Here is an 18,173-nt window from a genome sequence, read left to right as displayed (position 1 = left end):
TCTCTGATTTCCAGCCCCTGGAGCTATTTGTCGCGCTATATGGCCTGCTCATTGTCACTCTAACTTCCGACGACCTCAACCATGTAATTTCTTAAGTATATGTATGTATGTATGTATATATACATTAGATATATATACATATATACATGTTTCTATGTATATACATACATAGAAATGCAGACGCCTTTTAAAAAATGTAATAATTGGTTTCTTTGATAGATATTTTGATAAAGAACATAAAGGATCATATGCGGCTTTTACTGCCATCAAAAAGTAGTGATGATATAGGATAGTAAAATAAAAAATTTACATTATTTTTTTTCTTTTGCGCCCTCTTCCGTTGTTTAAGTGTCCAGTGTTAAACGGCAGTAACGTGCTACTATGTCCGCAGCTCCAGACCGGGCCGACCTCCGAAGCGCGCGTCCGGTGTTGGTCTCTCCCTCGCCGCCACGCAGTTCCCCGGGCATCCCTTCAAGAAACACCGGTTGGAAAACGGCGACTATTCGCCCTACGAAAACGGACATATGAGCGGTACGTTATTTCTTATTACTGCCTATAATAAACTTACATTAATTTTACAATATTAGTAAAGATAATACACACTCATTATAAATAATAAGTACTTTAAATTAAGTAAGCTGCAATTCTGAAGTAGGCTACACGTTAGTAAGTAGTAGTTTCGTAAGAAAAAGGAGTCACTATTTTATTAATGCGTATAGACAATAGTTTGAAAAAAATACGTATAGGGAACGTAAATTGTAAAAAAAAATTGTTTTATTTTTTTAACTTTGATAATTAACTATCAGTAGTACGTCGCCAATTATGTGAGTGTATGTGATGAAGCAATTGGGGTAGGCAAAGGGAATGAGCGCCGACACTTCTGACGTGATCGTCGCCTATTTGTATACAAATATGAAATCATCCCAACACAAACGGCGAAAAGGGAATAAAGTGATTAAACAGAGCTTAACGCAAGACGGCTGGTAATCAATCATTTTTGTCGCTTAGGCCTTTGTTGACTATTTTACATTTTGTCTCTTTTCTACGTGCAACATACGTATACGCTACCTCGCTCGGGCTTGAAGTGTCGCGCCAGACAAGGGAGCAATTACATTCGTGATCTTGCATAAGCGGTACTTGCTTATCGCACTGCCGCATTTGACTTTTGAGTGTGGTTCGTTCGCTTTTTTCTAAATTTGCAATTCGAATCACTCTTGTAGGTGAAAAAGACATTGTCTTATTTTTCCGTCACTAATTCAACCCACTACATGTCACAATATGACTATAATTAATACTTTGCATATATATTGTCGAATTGTCCTTTTAAGGTACATTATATAGAAGAGTTTGTCAGGAAATTCTGAAAGCAGACCGCTACCAATCGGTCTAATCGAATATCTATGAATAGGCGTTGGTCCATTAGTAGACATTCTACGGCTGAACTATTGATGATTATGTAATGTGTGAAGAATTTTATCCATTAGTTGTTAAGGTTCTAGGCTACTGCAAGCAACTAGCCGCTGTTAAAATTATGGCAGGAATTTTGAAGCTTCAGTGCTTTTAATTCATTTAAACATACAAAGTTTAAATATATTTTTCTTTCAGTCTCGGTTATTTAAAACACACGGTTGTTAATTATCATTAATTTATTAAATGAAATATTTCAAATGAAAATAACGACTCATCTTTGTCACACAATTTTTCTGAGACTCTTCGACTAATATAAGAGGTACTCACTTTAAAAATTGACAAAACATACGCCAGTAATTTTTCTGAACAGATTACTTCTAATGGTTATTGTGTAACCCACCTTCTAATTTACAATGATTTAGTTTGTCGATGGCGTGGCTGAGTGACAGTGGCATGTCACTATTTTTATTTTTTACAACTTTAAAATTAACAAGAACGGCAATATTTTCTAATATACGTGTTAGATTTTAGAAAATAATTTATTTGGAGGCTCGGGCATATGTTATATACATATATATACATATAATTGACCATTTAAATGAACTAAATCAGTGTTGATTGATGTTACGACTGAAATGAATAAAAGTGTGTCACACAATTTTGAAAATACAAAAATCTGCGAAGCAACCAACGGCAAAGTTTAAGGTTAACCTACCTCTTGCATAGATCCTGCACAAATTTCACAATTAATGTACTTTTTAGTTACTTGTACTAAATTACAATTAGTATTTTTTTAACTGTGACGCTAATTAAGCACAAATGTTAAATAAAGAAGAGTTGATACATTTCTCAACGCTTACCCATTAATGTCGATATTTTACTAACGGTTTCTAATCCGTATATAAATCACGTACGTGCAAACACATGTTATATTAAACTTTGATGAAATCCGTGCAGATATCTAATTTCTGTTCCACTGATAAATAGAATTAAGCATTAAGCCAATTCTGTTTTGACGAGTCGTCAGTGGTTTACTGTTGATGAGATGTCACGCACACATATTTCTCACGAGAAATTCCACACATCGAAAACAACATATAAACACATTTCGGTTTTGCATGTGTGTTGTCAGTGTTGCTGTGTGGAAGCGGGTGGCCCATTTTCACCCTGTGAAATAATAGGATACGAAAACATCGGAGGCAGAATATAATCCTCCTAGGAAGGTTGGACGGAATGGAAATAGGAATATGAAATGCGTGAAAGGGACGTGTCGGCCCACGTGCTTGCCGGAAGGGTTGATGTTTATCTTTTAGATGGTAAATCAAAATCGATTGCTCATACCGTCTTGTTTCGCATGGATTTTTTAATGGAAACGATTTTTGCTGGTCATACGATCAATGAACCTCGTTGCCAAGGTATTAAAAAAACGTATGTAATAATAAATAATTCTATTTTGGTTGAAATTCTAAAACAAGGCATCATTATTTTTTACTCAATGTTAACTCTCATATTATATATTAAGAATAAAATATAAAAAATGTAACCATTCCTTTCCGATTTTAAGTAAATGAAAGAAACGATGTATATCTGTATAACTGTACTGCCAATAAAAATTAAGAATTTTTGTTAAAAAAAGGTTCCAGTCCTTTTTTTTATATTACAATAAAAACAGATGAAATTATGTGATTCGTTATTAAGACAGCATAAATCACCGATTGTTGATAACGAACGGACTCAAAACATTCAGAACTGTCAACCCTTAAATTTTGGGAGGCGAGATGAAAATGATGTGTTGATAATAATTAAAGGTTCCGTAGAATGTCGCCGCGACGTGGATGTTGCGAGCGGGGGATAATGTAAGGCATTATAACATTACTCGCAGGGGTATGAAAGCTTACATTCTGATTGAATTCTGCGAGTGAAATTAAGTAAGGATTTGCCTGTTTATGTAAAGGGCGTGCGATGTGATGGATCAGTCAATTTTCTGTTCCCGTGTACACGCGCTTTGTTCTCGTATTGTTCCGATTTTATAACATTGTTTATTGATAAAACAAGCTTTAGTTGCCTTACGTATGAGTTCATTATAAAATTTACCGCAATTTGAACTTAATTTTTTTTTTCATGTATGAATTCACATTTATTTTAAAACACTTAACATATGCTGTCAAAAAATTTTTGACCACAAATTCAAAGATGTAATTTTTTTAGTAAGAGAAATTAAAATGACGAAGTAGTGGGAAACAGTGTGAAACCAGAAGGAACTTTTTTTGTATAAAGAGGACAATTAAAACATTTATCGGATTGTAAAAACTAATTCACGTGCGCAGTCATCGAATCGAAAATTTATCGTTTTTATAGCAGCGCTTACTGTACGCAAAACGGTCGATAAACACACGACGCGCTCGCAATCATAGCAATTTCTTGCTATCTACGGCCGAGTTTACAATTTTAATGGTTAAAACATCAAGTTGCAACAGCTGGCAATCAAACAAATTACTGTTGCCTTATAAAGAAATCGTAACAATCCGCGCGATGCCAGCGACAATTAGCCGCCGAAGCCGTGCGGGACCGCGCATACACAGACGTGGCGAAATGTTTTTATTGACGACCTCTACACTTGTAGCACGGACTTACTTCTGAAAAACTTACTACCAACTAAATTGCTCACGTTACTGCCGTGCTCTGCATACTGTCGACCCCTTTTTATAATCTTCAAGACGATATCAAATTTCTGATGCTTCAGTCGTCCAAACTGATGGTCTTAATAACAGTTGTGTTAATTTATTAGATGAGTGAAAAAGGAACTAATGTCTCTGTATAACAGACATTAGTACCTTTTCCTCTAAGATGATTTGTAAAAAAAAACCTCTCTTTGTTAAGCTTGTGAAAGAAATGTCTAAAAAAAAAATCGGTTTTTCATGCAATTGTTTTTTTAAAAAGTGTGCAAGTAACAAATTATGATTTTATAATTATTTTTATTTTTATTACCGTGCAATCGTTTGACGAAAAACGCAACCCCGGGAGGTTGTCTAATGAACTTGCCATCGTTGTTTCGGATGTCTATCTAAGTAAATCTCAGTTCATCATCATTATCATCATTTCAGAGGTAGGATGTCCACTGCTGTACAAAACCCTCCCTACAATTTTCTATCAGGATCGGTAGGAAGCAGTTTGCATATATTAAATAGGAATAAATAGACAAACACGTCTAATCATAGAATGAATAGAAATTATCAATACACTACAATACCATTTTACTTTCTCATCTGCATAATTCAAACGAGAAATTCAGGTAAACGCATCATTATCTCTTTATCAATCAAAATCTAGCGTTTTCTGGTAATAATTTTTTCCGGCGAATATTATACAGAGGAAAGTACCGTTACGTCAATGTCACTCGTAGTTTCTGTCAACTTTAATGTCAAGATTAAAAATACTAAACGTCAAGAGATATTAGATCAAATTTGTTACCTGTGCTCTGCTTGTTACTTCATTTTGTTGTGTAAACTATAAACATTAATTGTAAATAACAATAACAGTGAATGCATTTTTAAGTAGGATTATTGAAACGTGACCAGTGATTGTTTTTATTGCTATAGTATATAAGGACGATTTTAGCAAAATTTTGCATAAATGATTTCAATAATCAAAATACTGCCCACTATAAAATTGAAACTTCAAATCAAATTAGATAAATCTCTATTTTGATTAGCTACAACTCTCTTCGGATCGGATTGCTTGAATTGATTACACTTGTGAAAATTAATTTCTATTGTATATTAGTGGTAGATATTTCTAGAAGCGTATATATAAATCGTCAAATAGTTATAAGTAGGTATATTAATATTTTCCGGTTTGAGGTAACCGTACTAAGTGTATTTACCCTACTGTGAAAAATGCAGGATTTTATATTACAGAATCCTTTGTAAGAACCAACGTGTTGTAGATATCCTGTGTTGCATGCAATTAGTTGATGTTCTCTAACTACTGTATAAAGAAAAAGACCCGAATAAGTTTGTTGTCAGCTTTGCGTAGCACCTTTGTATTCTCGAATTTAAATTTAAAAGATGCCATTATAGCGGAGGACGATTTAATTCCAATTTCTATAAAATTATGCCCATCAATATGCCCCATACAAATATTATACAAATTTTTACATAAACCTTCGTAACATCAGCACTTACAAATATAATTCATAAAAGCTTATTTTAAATATATACCTATAATGCTAGACAACGTTTCAGTTGGTATTAAAGCCATACAGTTGTCAATATTAAATCCTACGCCTCGTGAAAGTATTCATACAATTTTATACATCGCGCGCATCACTCGACCGCTTCGATTTGCTTTATTGCCAATTTACTTGTCACTGTGTTGTATGAAAATATGGAACATTTTAATTCGCTGCATGAATAAGTAGGGGCATTCGTTGCGAAACGTTCCAACAGCATTGCTGTTTAATTGTCCGTACATTGATATATTTGTTTCCGACGCCAGCACGTAGTCAATTAATAAAAGTGCATAATAACAATCGAGTAATTAACTAAGCAACTGTGATTGTTTGAATCGTTCAATTACATTATTTGTATCTTTTTTTTTTTCGATAAAACATTCGCTATTTAAAATCATACATAGATCCATAATTTTAAGTAATTTAATAGCAGTTTCCTATAAAATATTCTTAAAGTTATTTATTGGAGCATCATAACTGACTATCAATCTTCTTATTTATATAAATCAGAAAAAAAAATAATTCGATAATTTTATTTCATATTTTCGTCAAGACAAAAGGGTCTTTAAATTGTCTACAAAATAAAAAATGGGAGATAAATAGTAATATCAACACTTTTCTTTTCCCATACAAACAAAGTAAATTAAAACGCGAAAGGTGTTGTGAACCATACCCCGTATTATATATTTAACATGAATCACAAAAAACAAAAGAAATGCATGTTTGTATGTAATCAAACAAAAAAAATATTTAGTCATTTCCTTAAAGAAACTGTTTGTTTATTTGTTGACCATCTTATTGGACTATAAGTTTTTAAAATTGGAAATCTGGCGATGCAACTATTAATTAATAAAATGTTTCTCACTAATAATACCTTGTCGATTTCATGTAAATTTAATATTATTTATAGGATAATTCGAATATACTTTGTTTTTATAAAATTACTGCACAACAGATAGTAAATATATTTGCCGTTAAAAGTCAGTTTAACGATAAGAATCGCATTGTTAGAAGGCTATTTTTTTAATTTTATGAAATTTCCATTGCTTAAACTAAATCGAATAGAAATAACGATTGCGAATGACACGAATCGTGTGTTTTTATTACAAGGCAATGAACGGCGTTTGTTTTTGTTGTAAGTGCAATAAACGTTCTTATCCTACACAACAACGACGACGCCGACACAATTTCCATACTAGCATTGGCTATAAACTGTTTAATTCCCATCGTTCGTTCATGGTGTGGAACGGGGCTTACAATTAAATGTTGTTTTGCTACCCACTTACGGCATCGCTCACACCTTGAGAGTCATCACGGCTTGTTTTATTTTTTGCCCGAGTAAAAGCATAACGCAGGAATTTCTTTTAATTAGCTATACCGGCGTATGTGTAAGACGTCTCTGGAACATTCTTTTGTCACTTCGATTTTGAAAAAACTTTATCTGTTTATTTTTTATTCTCACGTATTCAGTTTGCAAGTTTGTCCTTTTGTTAACAAATTTCTGATCAGCAGATACACAATAATATAATTAAAAAAGTCAAATTACATGTTAAATTTTAATCCATATCAAAAATAATTTAATAAATAAAATTTCTTTAAAGTTAAATTTAAACGATCATTCGGAAAGAGATTATATGTTTCCTCCTTCCGTATCATCGTGTTTTTTAGTCCGCCGTACGACTGTAATAACCGAGTATTAACTCATTGAGAAACGGTGTGCTGCAGCGCGAATACCAGAGATATGTGAAAATTAAAAATGTTTGCTTACCGTTAGCTTGTAATTGGCAAAAAACGTAATTGTTTAACACAAACGTTTCTAGGAAGTATTAAAAAATAACGCCCACAATAAAACATTTGTTTGCTTCTGCACATGCTTTGTTTTAAAACGGACTCTTAAAGTCTACTGATTATAATTTTTATTTTTCTCGCCTTTATAACCGAAAAAATCATCTTCATAGTGAAAGCTCATAGTTAAATAATCTTATTAGTTGACTAAATTACATTGACAAAAAAGGAAACTTCCCATGTAATTCCTAAAACATAGTCAACGCAGCACGCACTATCAAATATACTACCTAGTACACAAGTTAATGAAAGCTGAGATTGATTTAGAATTTTAACGATATTAAATTTAGCAGCGGACTAAAAACCACGGTCTTTAAAACAAATATTATTAAAACTGCATACATAAAATAAATCAGAGAATTAATAAAACATTAGATATTTCGGCAATATTTACAATACGATTTCACTCTCAAAACATTGAGACAAAATTACATCAAAATAAAATCCCAGCGATTGCATAATGTAACTTCGGAACACACGACGAACGACGAGCATATTATGCTAAACACAGAATGAATGTAATATTAAAATTATGAAAACGGTATCAGTGATATTAAGTTCAAACAGAAATATTTCATAGTAGCAGCTGCTGCTTGAAGCCGCCGACGGATAATCTCCCTTTTGTGCGGCGATATTAATAAAAATATGGTTCGATGTGTCTGTCTGTATCTCTGATAGTTATTATGTTTCAATGGCTAGGCCTCCATTGTCGATTTTTACGATTGAGTTGGTTTTTAACAATCTCAAATACAAAATGATATTTCCTCGGCTTTTAGCGGTCTCGACTTGTAATACAATTCATTGTTTGCCGGTTCTATCATTTATTTTGCTTAGCATCGATCCTTGCAGATATTTGGTACGTTAGAAATTATAGTACATACATATCTAATACTATCTAATAAATATTTAGTAAATATTTATTCCTTATTTTAAAGTTTGATTTTTTGGTCGTCATCATCATCTTCATTTCAACTTTAAGAGGTTCACGGGATTTCTAAAGGAACCAATTGGAAGCGGCGTGCATCCGTCGTCTTCCAACGACTTTAACAGGGTTGTCTGTCCATTTTGTGCCTGTCCATGGTCTCTAGTCTAGAACCTTACGGACTCACCAGAAACTTACATCCTCGTATATTGTTTTAATTCAAATAACATTCATAGCGTAGTAAATACTTAATAACGGTCGCGGGAAGCCGTTAGTCACTATAGTCGAGCAGAGCAATAGCGATCATCGTGGCGATTTTTAGGGGAGGCCTTTTCCTTACAATGGGCGTCTATCAGTTTTTATGACGATGATATAGCCTATCAGTAATTATAATTAGTTGATTTAAGAATAAGTCATTATATTTGTTGGTAGAGATTGATTAAATTACACAAAAGTATCATCACACAATGATTATGATTATTGGACATAAATTTATCACAATATCATATAACGTCGCCTATCTATCACACATACTAATCATGGCACATGTATTTATTCGAGATAAAGCTCTATCCGGGTCAATTTACGAGTAATTAAGCCTGACCCTCTTTCGCACACCACTGAGGGAGAACTTTTATTTGGTCCATGAAAATATCCCGGATTGCCGCAGAATCCGTATCCTATTGGCAAGTATCACGTTAAGATTACCCGTTTATGAACGAACCTTTTGATTAATGTATTTGTTTAGTAGCTTTTAAATGTTATTTTACATGACTTTACAATTTTTTTACTAATAATTTGTTATATTAATTTTGTTGTACAAATAACATAAAAAAGAAAACATGGGGTTATAATATATTAAAAAAGATACGTTTGGTGGTCTCATGACTCGGGGAAATTTCTTACAGACAACCTTGGTGTGAAAACAGCAGGAGGACAAGAAGTATGTACCATGTACGAGGTAGTTAAGAATGTGATAAATAAAATAAAAAAGCTTATTAATTATGTAGATAGCCAAATGGCCCGAAATTTTCGTTAATTAATCAGAATTAAAAGCAATTAATCAAAATTAATAGCAATTTTGCATTCTTATAGCTGGTGATAACGCGAGTCTGAATGGAAAAAGATTTGGCCACGTATAATGCAGAATTTGCCAGCAACATTAATTTCTCTCCGATGATATCAACAACTTCTCATATCTCATGAAGAAAAACAAACCTAGATTTTACATGAGAAGGGGTGAGACGATTGAAAATAATGTTATATAACAGAAAAATGATATTAGTATTCCCATGAAGTTGTATGAACAATGATTGTTACAAGTTAATACAGATTAAAAACATATCCGATTAAAGGAAGCTGCTATTAATTATACTTTTGAACGATAAACAACTTTATTTTTAATAAAATTCAAATGCTATTTTTATTCTTATTTTATTTCTTTTCATTTGAAATTTTTTTTACAGAAAAATTAAGTTGATAAGTAAACACGAAAGTATATCTTGTTATACATTAAACAAGAAATCCTCATGAAAGCCTATAACTTCTCAAATTGCGTTCGTAAGTAAGGGACGCGGATTAGCTTGTGCTAGGGCAAATATTTTATTACAGTCCAAATCTCCAGCCCTCAACGTTTTATTGTTCATAAGGCTCGTCCGAGCCAAATGAAAGAGTTTATGGCGAAGACATAAGTCTGTCTGTGTTGCCACAAATAAGGATGTTTCCCTTATAAAAGTGGTAGGTTATTAAATATCATTTGTTATTAAATTTTATATTGATCTTTGTTAGCGTCGACGACTGATTAAATGTGTCAAATAATATGTATGTATACATGAAAGGTTTTAATTAAAGTATTTTTTGTCCTGTACATTTATTTTTTTCATCGGTAATAAATAATTCTCTCTCCATCTATTTTTTCAATCTAGAACATAAATAGATTATATTAAATTTATTAAATATTAATTTTATTTTACTCTTGAGTGTGGCAACATTTTCCCCTGTGTTAGACTTGTTTGAGCAAGTTATTGACTGATCACAATTTGTAGCCGTTCGTGTATTACTATTATTGATTGTATTCTGTACGTGACTTGTGTATCCAATTGTAGTTGTCCATCTTACACATTGTTGCCTATTTATGAGAAAACTGGGGTTGGGACTTCTTTTGCACCGTTAAGAAACGATAGCAAAGTTTGGTTTCTTTTGAAATATATCTTTTCCTTAAACGTCTTTTGAAGAAACGTAATTTGATAAGTATGTTAAACAAAATAATTATTGCAATATATATTATATAAGTCCAAAAAATGATAGTTGTTTCAACATAAATAAAAATGTTAACACACAGTGTTAACACCGAACTGGCCGTGTAAGCGACAAAAAGCGAATCATCGTCCAAATTGCAGAGAGTTATTTCGCTCAATCGTACGTGCCATTCGTATACAGAACGTACAATTATGTGTTTATTGTAAACGCCACTATTGCCGCTCGCCTGTAATTTACTTTTAATTCGCCTTGTTTTGTATCATTTTCGAGATTTTTCGTTTTGCCGCCTCTCTGCGTTTTCGGATCATCGGACTTTCATTCCCAAACTTAACCTTTGTTGATATAACGTCGTCAATTCTTTGCAGAATATTACCAATTCGCAAGATATTTATGGCTTCTTAAAATTCTACCTCTGAAACCGTTGTATCATTCCTCGAAAGCCTCCGATATCTATGAATCTGATCTTTGATACTGAATGGTGTCATGACAACAATTACGTACTAGTATTTTCCAAGTCGTAAGCACTGTAATATACTTGGCAAGCTTTTTTACTCAAGTAAATACATAAATACAAGAATTTTCTACAATTATATTCTTTTACCATATATAAATTAATAATACATAATATAAACTTGTATTATATTACGGCAATGAAATGTAGTCCTTCAATCTAGTCCCCATTGATAAACTCACAGTGGTTCCACAAGCCATCGAAAGGGATATCTCGAGATTGCTCTACGGTATTCAATCAGGAATGAGATATAGACAAACAAAAATTATCGACATATCTAGCGGATTAGCTTGTTGTTGTTGAAGTAATAGTAGGCCACACAGCAAACAAAACGATTGGCCGCTGGGGTGATAAAGTTGGGGCCTGAAGCGGAATCCACAGGCCAACAAATATGGTAGAAGATCGTCCAGCGTCTCGCAAGGAGTCGCTCGTTGCAGACCGCTTCCAACCGGCCTTCTCGGAAATATTTGGGATGCGTCTAGCGGACTTCCTACGACTGAAATCATGATGATGATGAGGGTGAATGATGAATAAATGATGAATCTGTAACGACTTTGTTGCTGATTCAAATTGACATAAAATTTCGATTCATATTCTATATATTTAATCATGCAAAAACTGTATAGTGCGATAGTTACTTTTATGTTACAGTACGTCGGCTAAACAACATTGTATTTTTTATTATCTTCGTATTTATATTGCGAGGCTTATTGCGTCTAATAATTTATTCGTTTCGTGTGATTTACCGGCCATTACTGTAATGGTAAAGTTTTAAGTTATGCCAACGGTCAATAAAGTCTATAAAGCTGTTTTAATTGTATTTGACGACCTGCGTGTGTGGAATTAGTTCTTTTTAAACTGAAGTTGAATTTTTTGAAATTGTTATTTTAGAATTACCTTGGGATTAATTAATAACGCACACACTCACTCCTCTATACAGATAGACACTTCGGCTAATGATGTTATGGTTTTTTTATAATATACAGTATGTATTCAAAAAATAAACTATAAACAAGCGCCATTGCTACATTTTTTAATCTTAATTTTTTAACCTTAAGAAAAGTTTACAAGTAGGCTTATAATAATATTTTCATGTACAAAGATTGATTGGTTATAGGCGACAAATGTTATAAGAGTGACTATATGTCATTTACTGACAATTATTGTATGGTAAACCTTATCCAGAAATCGATGTTTGCTGAAATAATGATAACTACATTATTTATTATTTCATAAATATGAAATGATGATAAATAATGTATTGATAAGTAAGAAAAAGCGTTTTCAAAAAATCGGGATTATTATGTATTAAAATTATTGTTTACAATCGATTCCTTCAGAAAAGTCTGACAGTACAAGGGCCGGAAGTTATTATCGCATTCCAATAGAAAAATAAACATTTATTGTAATGTATTTCATAGTGATCACTTCAAATAGGGTAAGTACCAATTAACTTGTACGGTAATATTAACTAAATATTTTTTCAATAATTTGTTTGCCCATTGCAACTTTATTGTATTAGGAAGATTTATATGTTATACTTTTGTACATGTTTTGGGAGTATGTTAGTATCAATGATATAAACAATCAGACTAAGGTAGGCGCAGTTCGCCGACAGGTGAGCCAGTGTTCGCAAACCATACATTGTCAGTCGCAGCGCTCGTTCTTTTCGCTTTATAGCCAATTATTTATGCCTTGCCCGTTTGGTCATTTTGTAATCTGTCCGTAATAAAACTCAATGGTTATTATCTCCGTTCCATTATCTTACTGGCAACATGTATAGTTTCACTACATTATAAAACGAGCAATAATCAATTAATCTAACACAAATGTTAGAATTCTATTTCATATTTAATAAAAACAAAAAGACTTTCAAAAAAATTATTCTATGAAAAAGTCAAGCGTTAAACACCTTTTTTTAAAATGATCCTTAAAGTTTGTGGTTATGATTGCCTATATCCCAACCTCCTTTAAACACATAAGTGATCTAATTGGGGTCTCGATTCTATCGATTCTAATTCGATATAATGGTCGGTAATTTGATACGGCCATTTATCGAGGACAGTCGATATTCGATCAATAAATCGACGAAAATCGATATAATAATGGTTCACAGTCGACGTTTTATTTCTTTAAATGGCTAATGAGCGGATTCACATAATAATAGTTATAATCGTAACCGTCCAACGACGTTCCTTTTTTGATCCGGACCGATCATTCAGTGTATAATGAAATATCATTTCATCTATTTATACTTTTTGCAAAACTTAGATAAATTTTCAAGATCTTTCACGTTTTAATACGTAATATATACATGTATGTTTAATTAAGATATAATTATTCATTATCAACCTCATCATCATATAAGCTGATAGATGTCCTTTACAAGGCCTACATCCTGCATCCTGCAGCCTGTCTGCATCCAGCGATTTTTCGACGTAATTATCATGTGTATTAGATATTGCACTAATTTAATGTGATTCATTAAGTGTTATTTTTGTAAGCAACTGTGTGCAGTGTTATAATACTCTTTTATGGAATGTCTCTACATTAAATTATAATATTAATAATAAAGCCACAATTTCACATCTGCGATTGTTGCTTACGTTATAGTATAATTTTACAATTATTAAGTTAATAATGTAAATGTAATACTTTTTAATTATAACTTTGTTTTCAATTTATTTTATTCACTGTTTTTATTTTCTTTAGTACCGTTGATTGGAACCTCTGCTATATATACTACCCACTGCCATTTCGGTTTGAGCTCATGTCGTAAGGCTCTTATAATATTATTATTTTGATAAATTTTTTCGCTTTTTATTTTATGTTCTCTTCTTATGTGTTTATATAATATCTCGTAATAAATTTAATAAGATGATTTAATGAAATCTTGTTATAAAATCCTATTAAAGCGTGAGCGACAATAATCCTTTGAATCAAATGAATTGCTCTACTGTATTAAGGATCTTGTAAAAGTGATCAGAGAAAAAAAAAACGCTGTCTGAGTTTGTTGTGGGCCTTTCATCATGGCGCGTTTAGAAAAATTATAGCTTTAACATGCGAATATAGAGGAGGTCAATCTAATTTTAGTTCCTGTTAAGTAACTCTTGTGGCATTCTTTTCATGACGTATCCAAGTGACCGCGATAAAAGATGTTATTGATAAGTATTTTTTTAATATTAATGTACATTACAATTATTCGCAAACTTATTCGTGTTTAGATATAATCAGTTTTAGTTATATCATTAACGATTTAATGTAAACTGATGTAAAAATTCAGACAGGTATAAAAAGGAATATTAATAGCAAACGCTACTTGTAAGAAAGAGATAGGAAAGAGGGGTCTGACCGCAGGTTATGAGGAGATTTAACACGCATCCAGTTAATTAGTGAATGTGGTTGACCGAAGCGGCGGTTCGGGCCCGCGGATTTGTAAATATGATTTTTGGTTTAGTAACCCTATTGTGGCTCGTTAAAACAAATGTTTAGTTTTAACATGGATTTTTATTATCTTCTAAGTTTTAATCATACATTCAGCACATGTTATTTTTATAATTTATTCTTTAAAAGTTAAACAAGTTCTTTACTCTTGTGTTATATGTTTTTTTTTTATTTAAAACTTACCCGTTATATTTATCTATTCTTTCTATTTATTTCTTAATGATAAATCAAATCGGTCTATCAAAACAATTATTGTAGACACATTAAGCACAGCAATAGAAATATGTTACTTACGAAATAAAAAAGTCACTCATACAATCTACGATCAAATACCAGGTAATCATAATAAAATAAGTCTTTAATTTGTCTATAAAATTCAAAAAAACATCTAAGTCTGTAATATAAATAATTCGTATAGATAAGGGACCCATGAAATTACTCCTATTTATGTATTCAACACCATCTAGCTTTGCTCTGTTAAATGATATCTTGTACAGTGCATTATTGTACATATGATTACTCCGACGGTAAACAAGTTAAACAACTTAGATCTGATGGAATTTCTAATAAAATGGACATGATGATGGTAATGATGCCTCTTTGTTACTAGCACTGTGTTAATAGCTCTATGGGGACACAAGATTAGTTATTTTTACAACGTACTCAGTTAATGGAATGGAATTTTCTACAACTCTTAATCCTAGTTGGAAAGTAAATCAAAACAAAAATTAGTCCACGCGATGTGTATGCCAAACACAAAACTCACTCACCGCAAATGTAAATTTTAACCGGTGTATGGTTCAGACGATAACCAAAGCGGTTAACTAAGTAAATAAACCCAGTCAATTAATTCAGGGTCCATTGGTCATGATGTTTGTTTGTAACTAAAGTTTCTTTGACTATTGTTTTGGGGTGAGGAGACGCCTTCAAATTATTTGATAAAACTGTAATAAAATTAGATCAAATATACATTACAAATCATCGACCGTTGTCAAATAAGTTTTATGCGTTGTATATGCTTTTTAGCATTTGCAATTGTGATAAAATAATTATCCCTTTTGTGTATTTACAAATTAAACATTATTATAAGGTATTCTGTATATGGATTTTCACATAAAACTCTTCTGCAAAGGAACAAAAAGAACAAACTTGGTGATCTGTATGTTCACCGGGTCCAAGAAAAAGTTCTATTATTCCTGCAATGCAGTACACTACATATTTCCTGTATCTATTAAATTGTCAACTACAGAAACAATGAAATTCTGAAATAACATATACATACTGAAGTACATTTTCTTTTACCTTATGCAGTAGTCAATTCCTAATTAAATGAACATAAATATAAACAATTATTTCTTAAAATTATAGCAAAATAAAATGAGAGTTATTTCCATCTCTAAGCTGGGAAGTGTTATGGTTGCAATACCCCGTATTCCTAATTGTATAACAAAGCCAAACATGTATTGAATACTCAGCGATCCTAAAATCCTTTGCAGACCGGCGCCACAATGGAAAAGGGTTTTTCCTTTAACGGTCTGACCGTTAATTCGTGTATAATTCGACACCTTGTTAATTGTTTTCGACACCCCAGTCCGTTTGGTGACCTCGCCTGTGGGGGCTCATGGACGTCCAAAGACCACCCGAAAACCTCCAAAAACACCCTGAGAGGGGAGTCCATTTTAAGAATATTTGTCCAACACCCCTTATGTTTACACGGGTTGTTTGTGGTGCCCAGAAAACAATAGTCTCAAATTCATTGCTCATTTTATTATTGTTGATTCGCCGTTTACGGCCGATTCGATTATTGGAACGGGTAATTAAATGATAATACCGGGCATTAATTGGATTTTACCTCAGCAGGTATGCGATGTTCCGCTAAAGTGGCGCGCTATTTATTTTGACAAATTTTAGGAATTTATGAACAAAGTCTATTTTAGATCGATATCCTTATTTGAGGGTTCAGGGAAGTGATTAATATACAAAATACGTTGTAATTATTATGTGATCAATTATACTATATAAATATCTCAAATGTCAAAATCAAAATGAAATCTACGTAACACCAATCTTGGTTACAGCTTTTAAATTACAATTTAAAGTTAGGGATTCGTTTTTTCCTGAAATGATTATAACGTATAAAATAATATTTTCGCTTATCATATCATGCTGTGCATACATAATTAGAAATGTATGCTAATTCCATCATATATTTATTGTAAAAAACTGTATTGTACTTTAACTGTATCCACAACAAGATACATGTACGCATGTAGAATGTATGTATGTAGAAAAATTAAAAAAAAACATATAGAACTACCAAAATCTTTGTCTTCCTCCAGAAATGGCGAGGATGGAAAAGTCTCCACTGCTGGCGAATGGATACAATGCACCACCGACTCACTTGGGACCCATGGGCTTCATGCACCAACACGCACTCATGTCTCCTGGCATGCCACACCCAGGAGTTCCCAGACCCGACGGCTCTATCATCAAAGGACAGCCCATGCACAACATGGAAGCCCTTGCAAGGTAAATATATTCCTAGTTCATTTATTTATGGAAAATTGAAATAGTAAATTTATTAAAGTTCCAGCCATAGCGCGGTCGCTTAGGACAATTTAGAAATTAAATATTTGACACTTTAGAAAAGTTACCTCTAAGCTTCTGTTTTTTTATTGCAAAGTAATTAATGTTTATTGCGTAGAGGTGCAATTTTGTTTTATGTTCTATCTAAAAAGAGTCTATTTAAAATCTCTCCAGAAAACAGTTTTCCAATCCCTCTCTAGAATCTGTTTAAATACCGGTAAAAAAAATATTTGGTCTCTAATAATATCAAAATAGTAATTTTATAAAGTTATTTTTTCTGGAAAGTGATCATTTCAAAATATATAAAATATTTGTGAGTCGCGTTTTAGTATTTTAAATTCAAACATATGCAAAGACTAAGAAGTATGTAAAGAATTTCTTCAAATCCTTTTAGCGGAAATAATCTTGGTTATATTCTATGGCTAGTTATAAGGAGTCGGCTCGGCATAAAAGAACTATGTATTACTGTCGTATTTTACTGTACATCGATTTAACATTAGTATGATAATGTAAAACTTGATACTTATGTCAACGCACACAATTAGTAACCATTTCCAAAAAAAGGTTGTTCACAGTTCAGTTCAAAGTTTATGGCTCTTTCAATTTTATTTTTGTTGGCGAGGTGACTGTAAATAAGGATGGGTTTACACTTAACTATTTTCATAAAAGTTGCGCAAGAAACAGTTTAGTTTGTTTGCAATATCATCAAAATTGTTTACATTTGATTTACTATCAGTTTTTTCTTCTTCTAACATTATTAATAAAATTTTCATTCTTTGTTTCCATATTTCATGGTATTCATTTTTGGTTTAACAGTTTTCACATGTTTTAAAACGAACGCCTATTCTTAAAGGAAAATAGGAACAAGCAATACAGTGCAAGTGCGTCCGCACCTAACGTCAGATATATATTGACATTTCGCGTCCATGTTAACGCACATTAGTTCGTTATCTAACCTTTTTTCA

The 18,173-nt window shown here is 32.4% G+C and overlaps 1 protein-coding gene across 1 annotated transcript in view; it reads left to right on the top strand.

Moving 5' to 3' along the window:
* The window catches only part of dac (dachshund), a 172,241-nt gene that overhangs the window by 70,328 nt on the left and 83,740 nt on the right, over positions 1-18,173 (top strand). The window contains exons 3-4 of the mRNA XM_068776354.1: positions 392-531; positions 16,962-17,151. Coding sequence (XP_068632455.1) covers positions 392-531; positions 16,962-17,151 — 330 coding nt within the window. The remainder of the gene's footprint in view (positions 1-391; positions 532-16,961; positions 17,152-18,173) is intronic.

Source organism: Battus philenor, unplaced genomic scaffold, assembly GCF_028537555.1.
Source record: "Battus philenor isolate CCGP_79_NKW_IND1 unplaced genomic scaffold, ilBatPhil1.0.hap1 SCAF_12, whole genome shotgun sequence".
Lineage (NCBI taxonomy): Eukaryota > Metazoa > Arthropoda > Insecta > Lepidoptera > Papilionidae > Battus > Battus philenor.
Note: the sequence above shows the minus strand (reverse complement) of the source record. Positions and strands in the feature narration are given on the sequence as shown.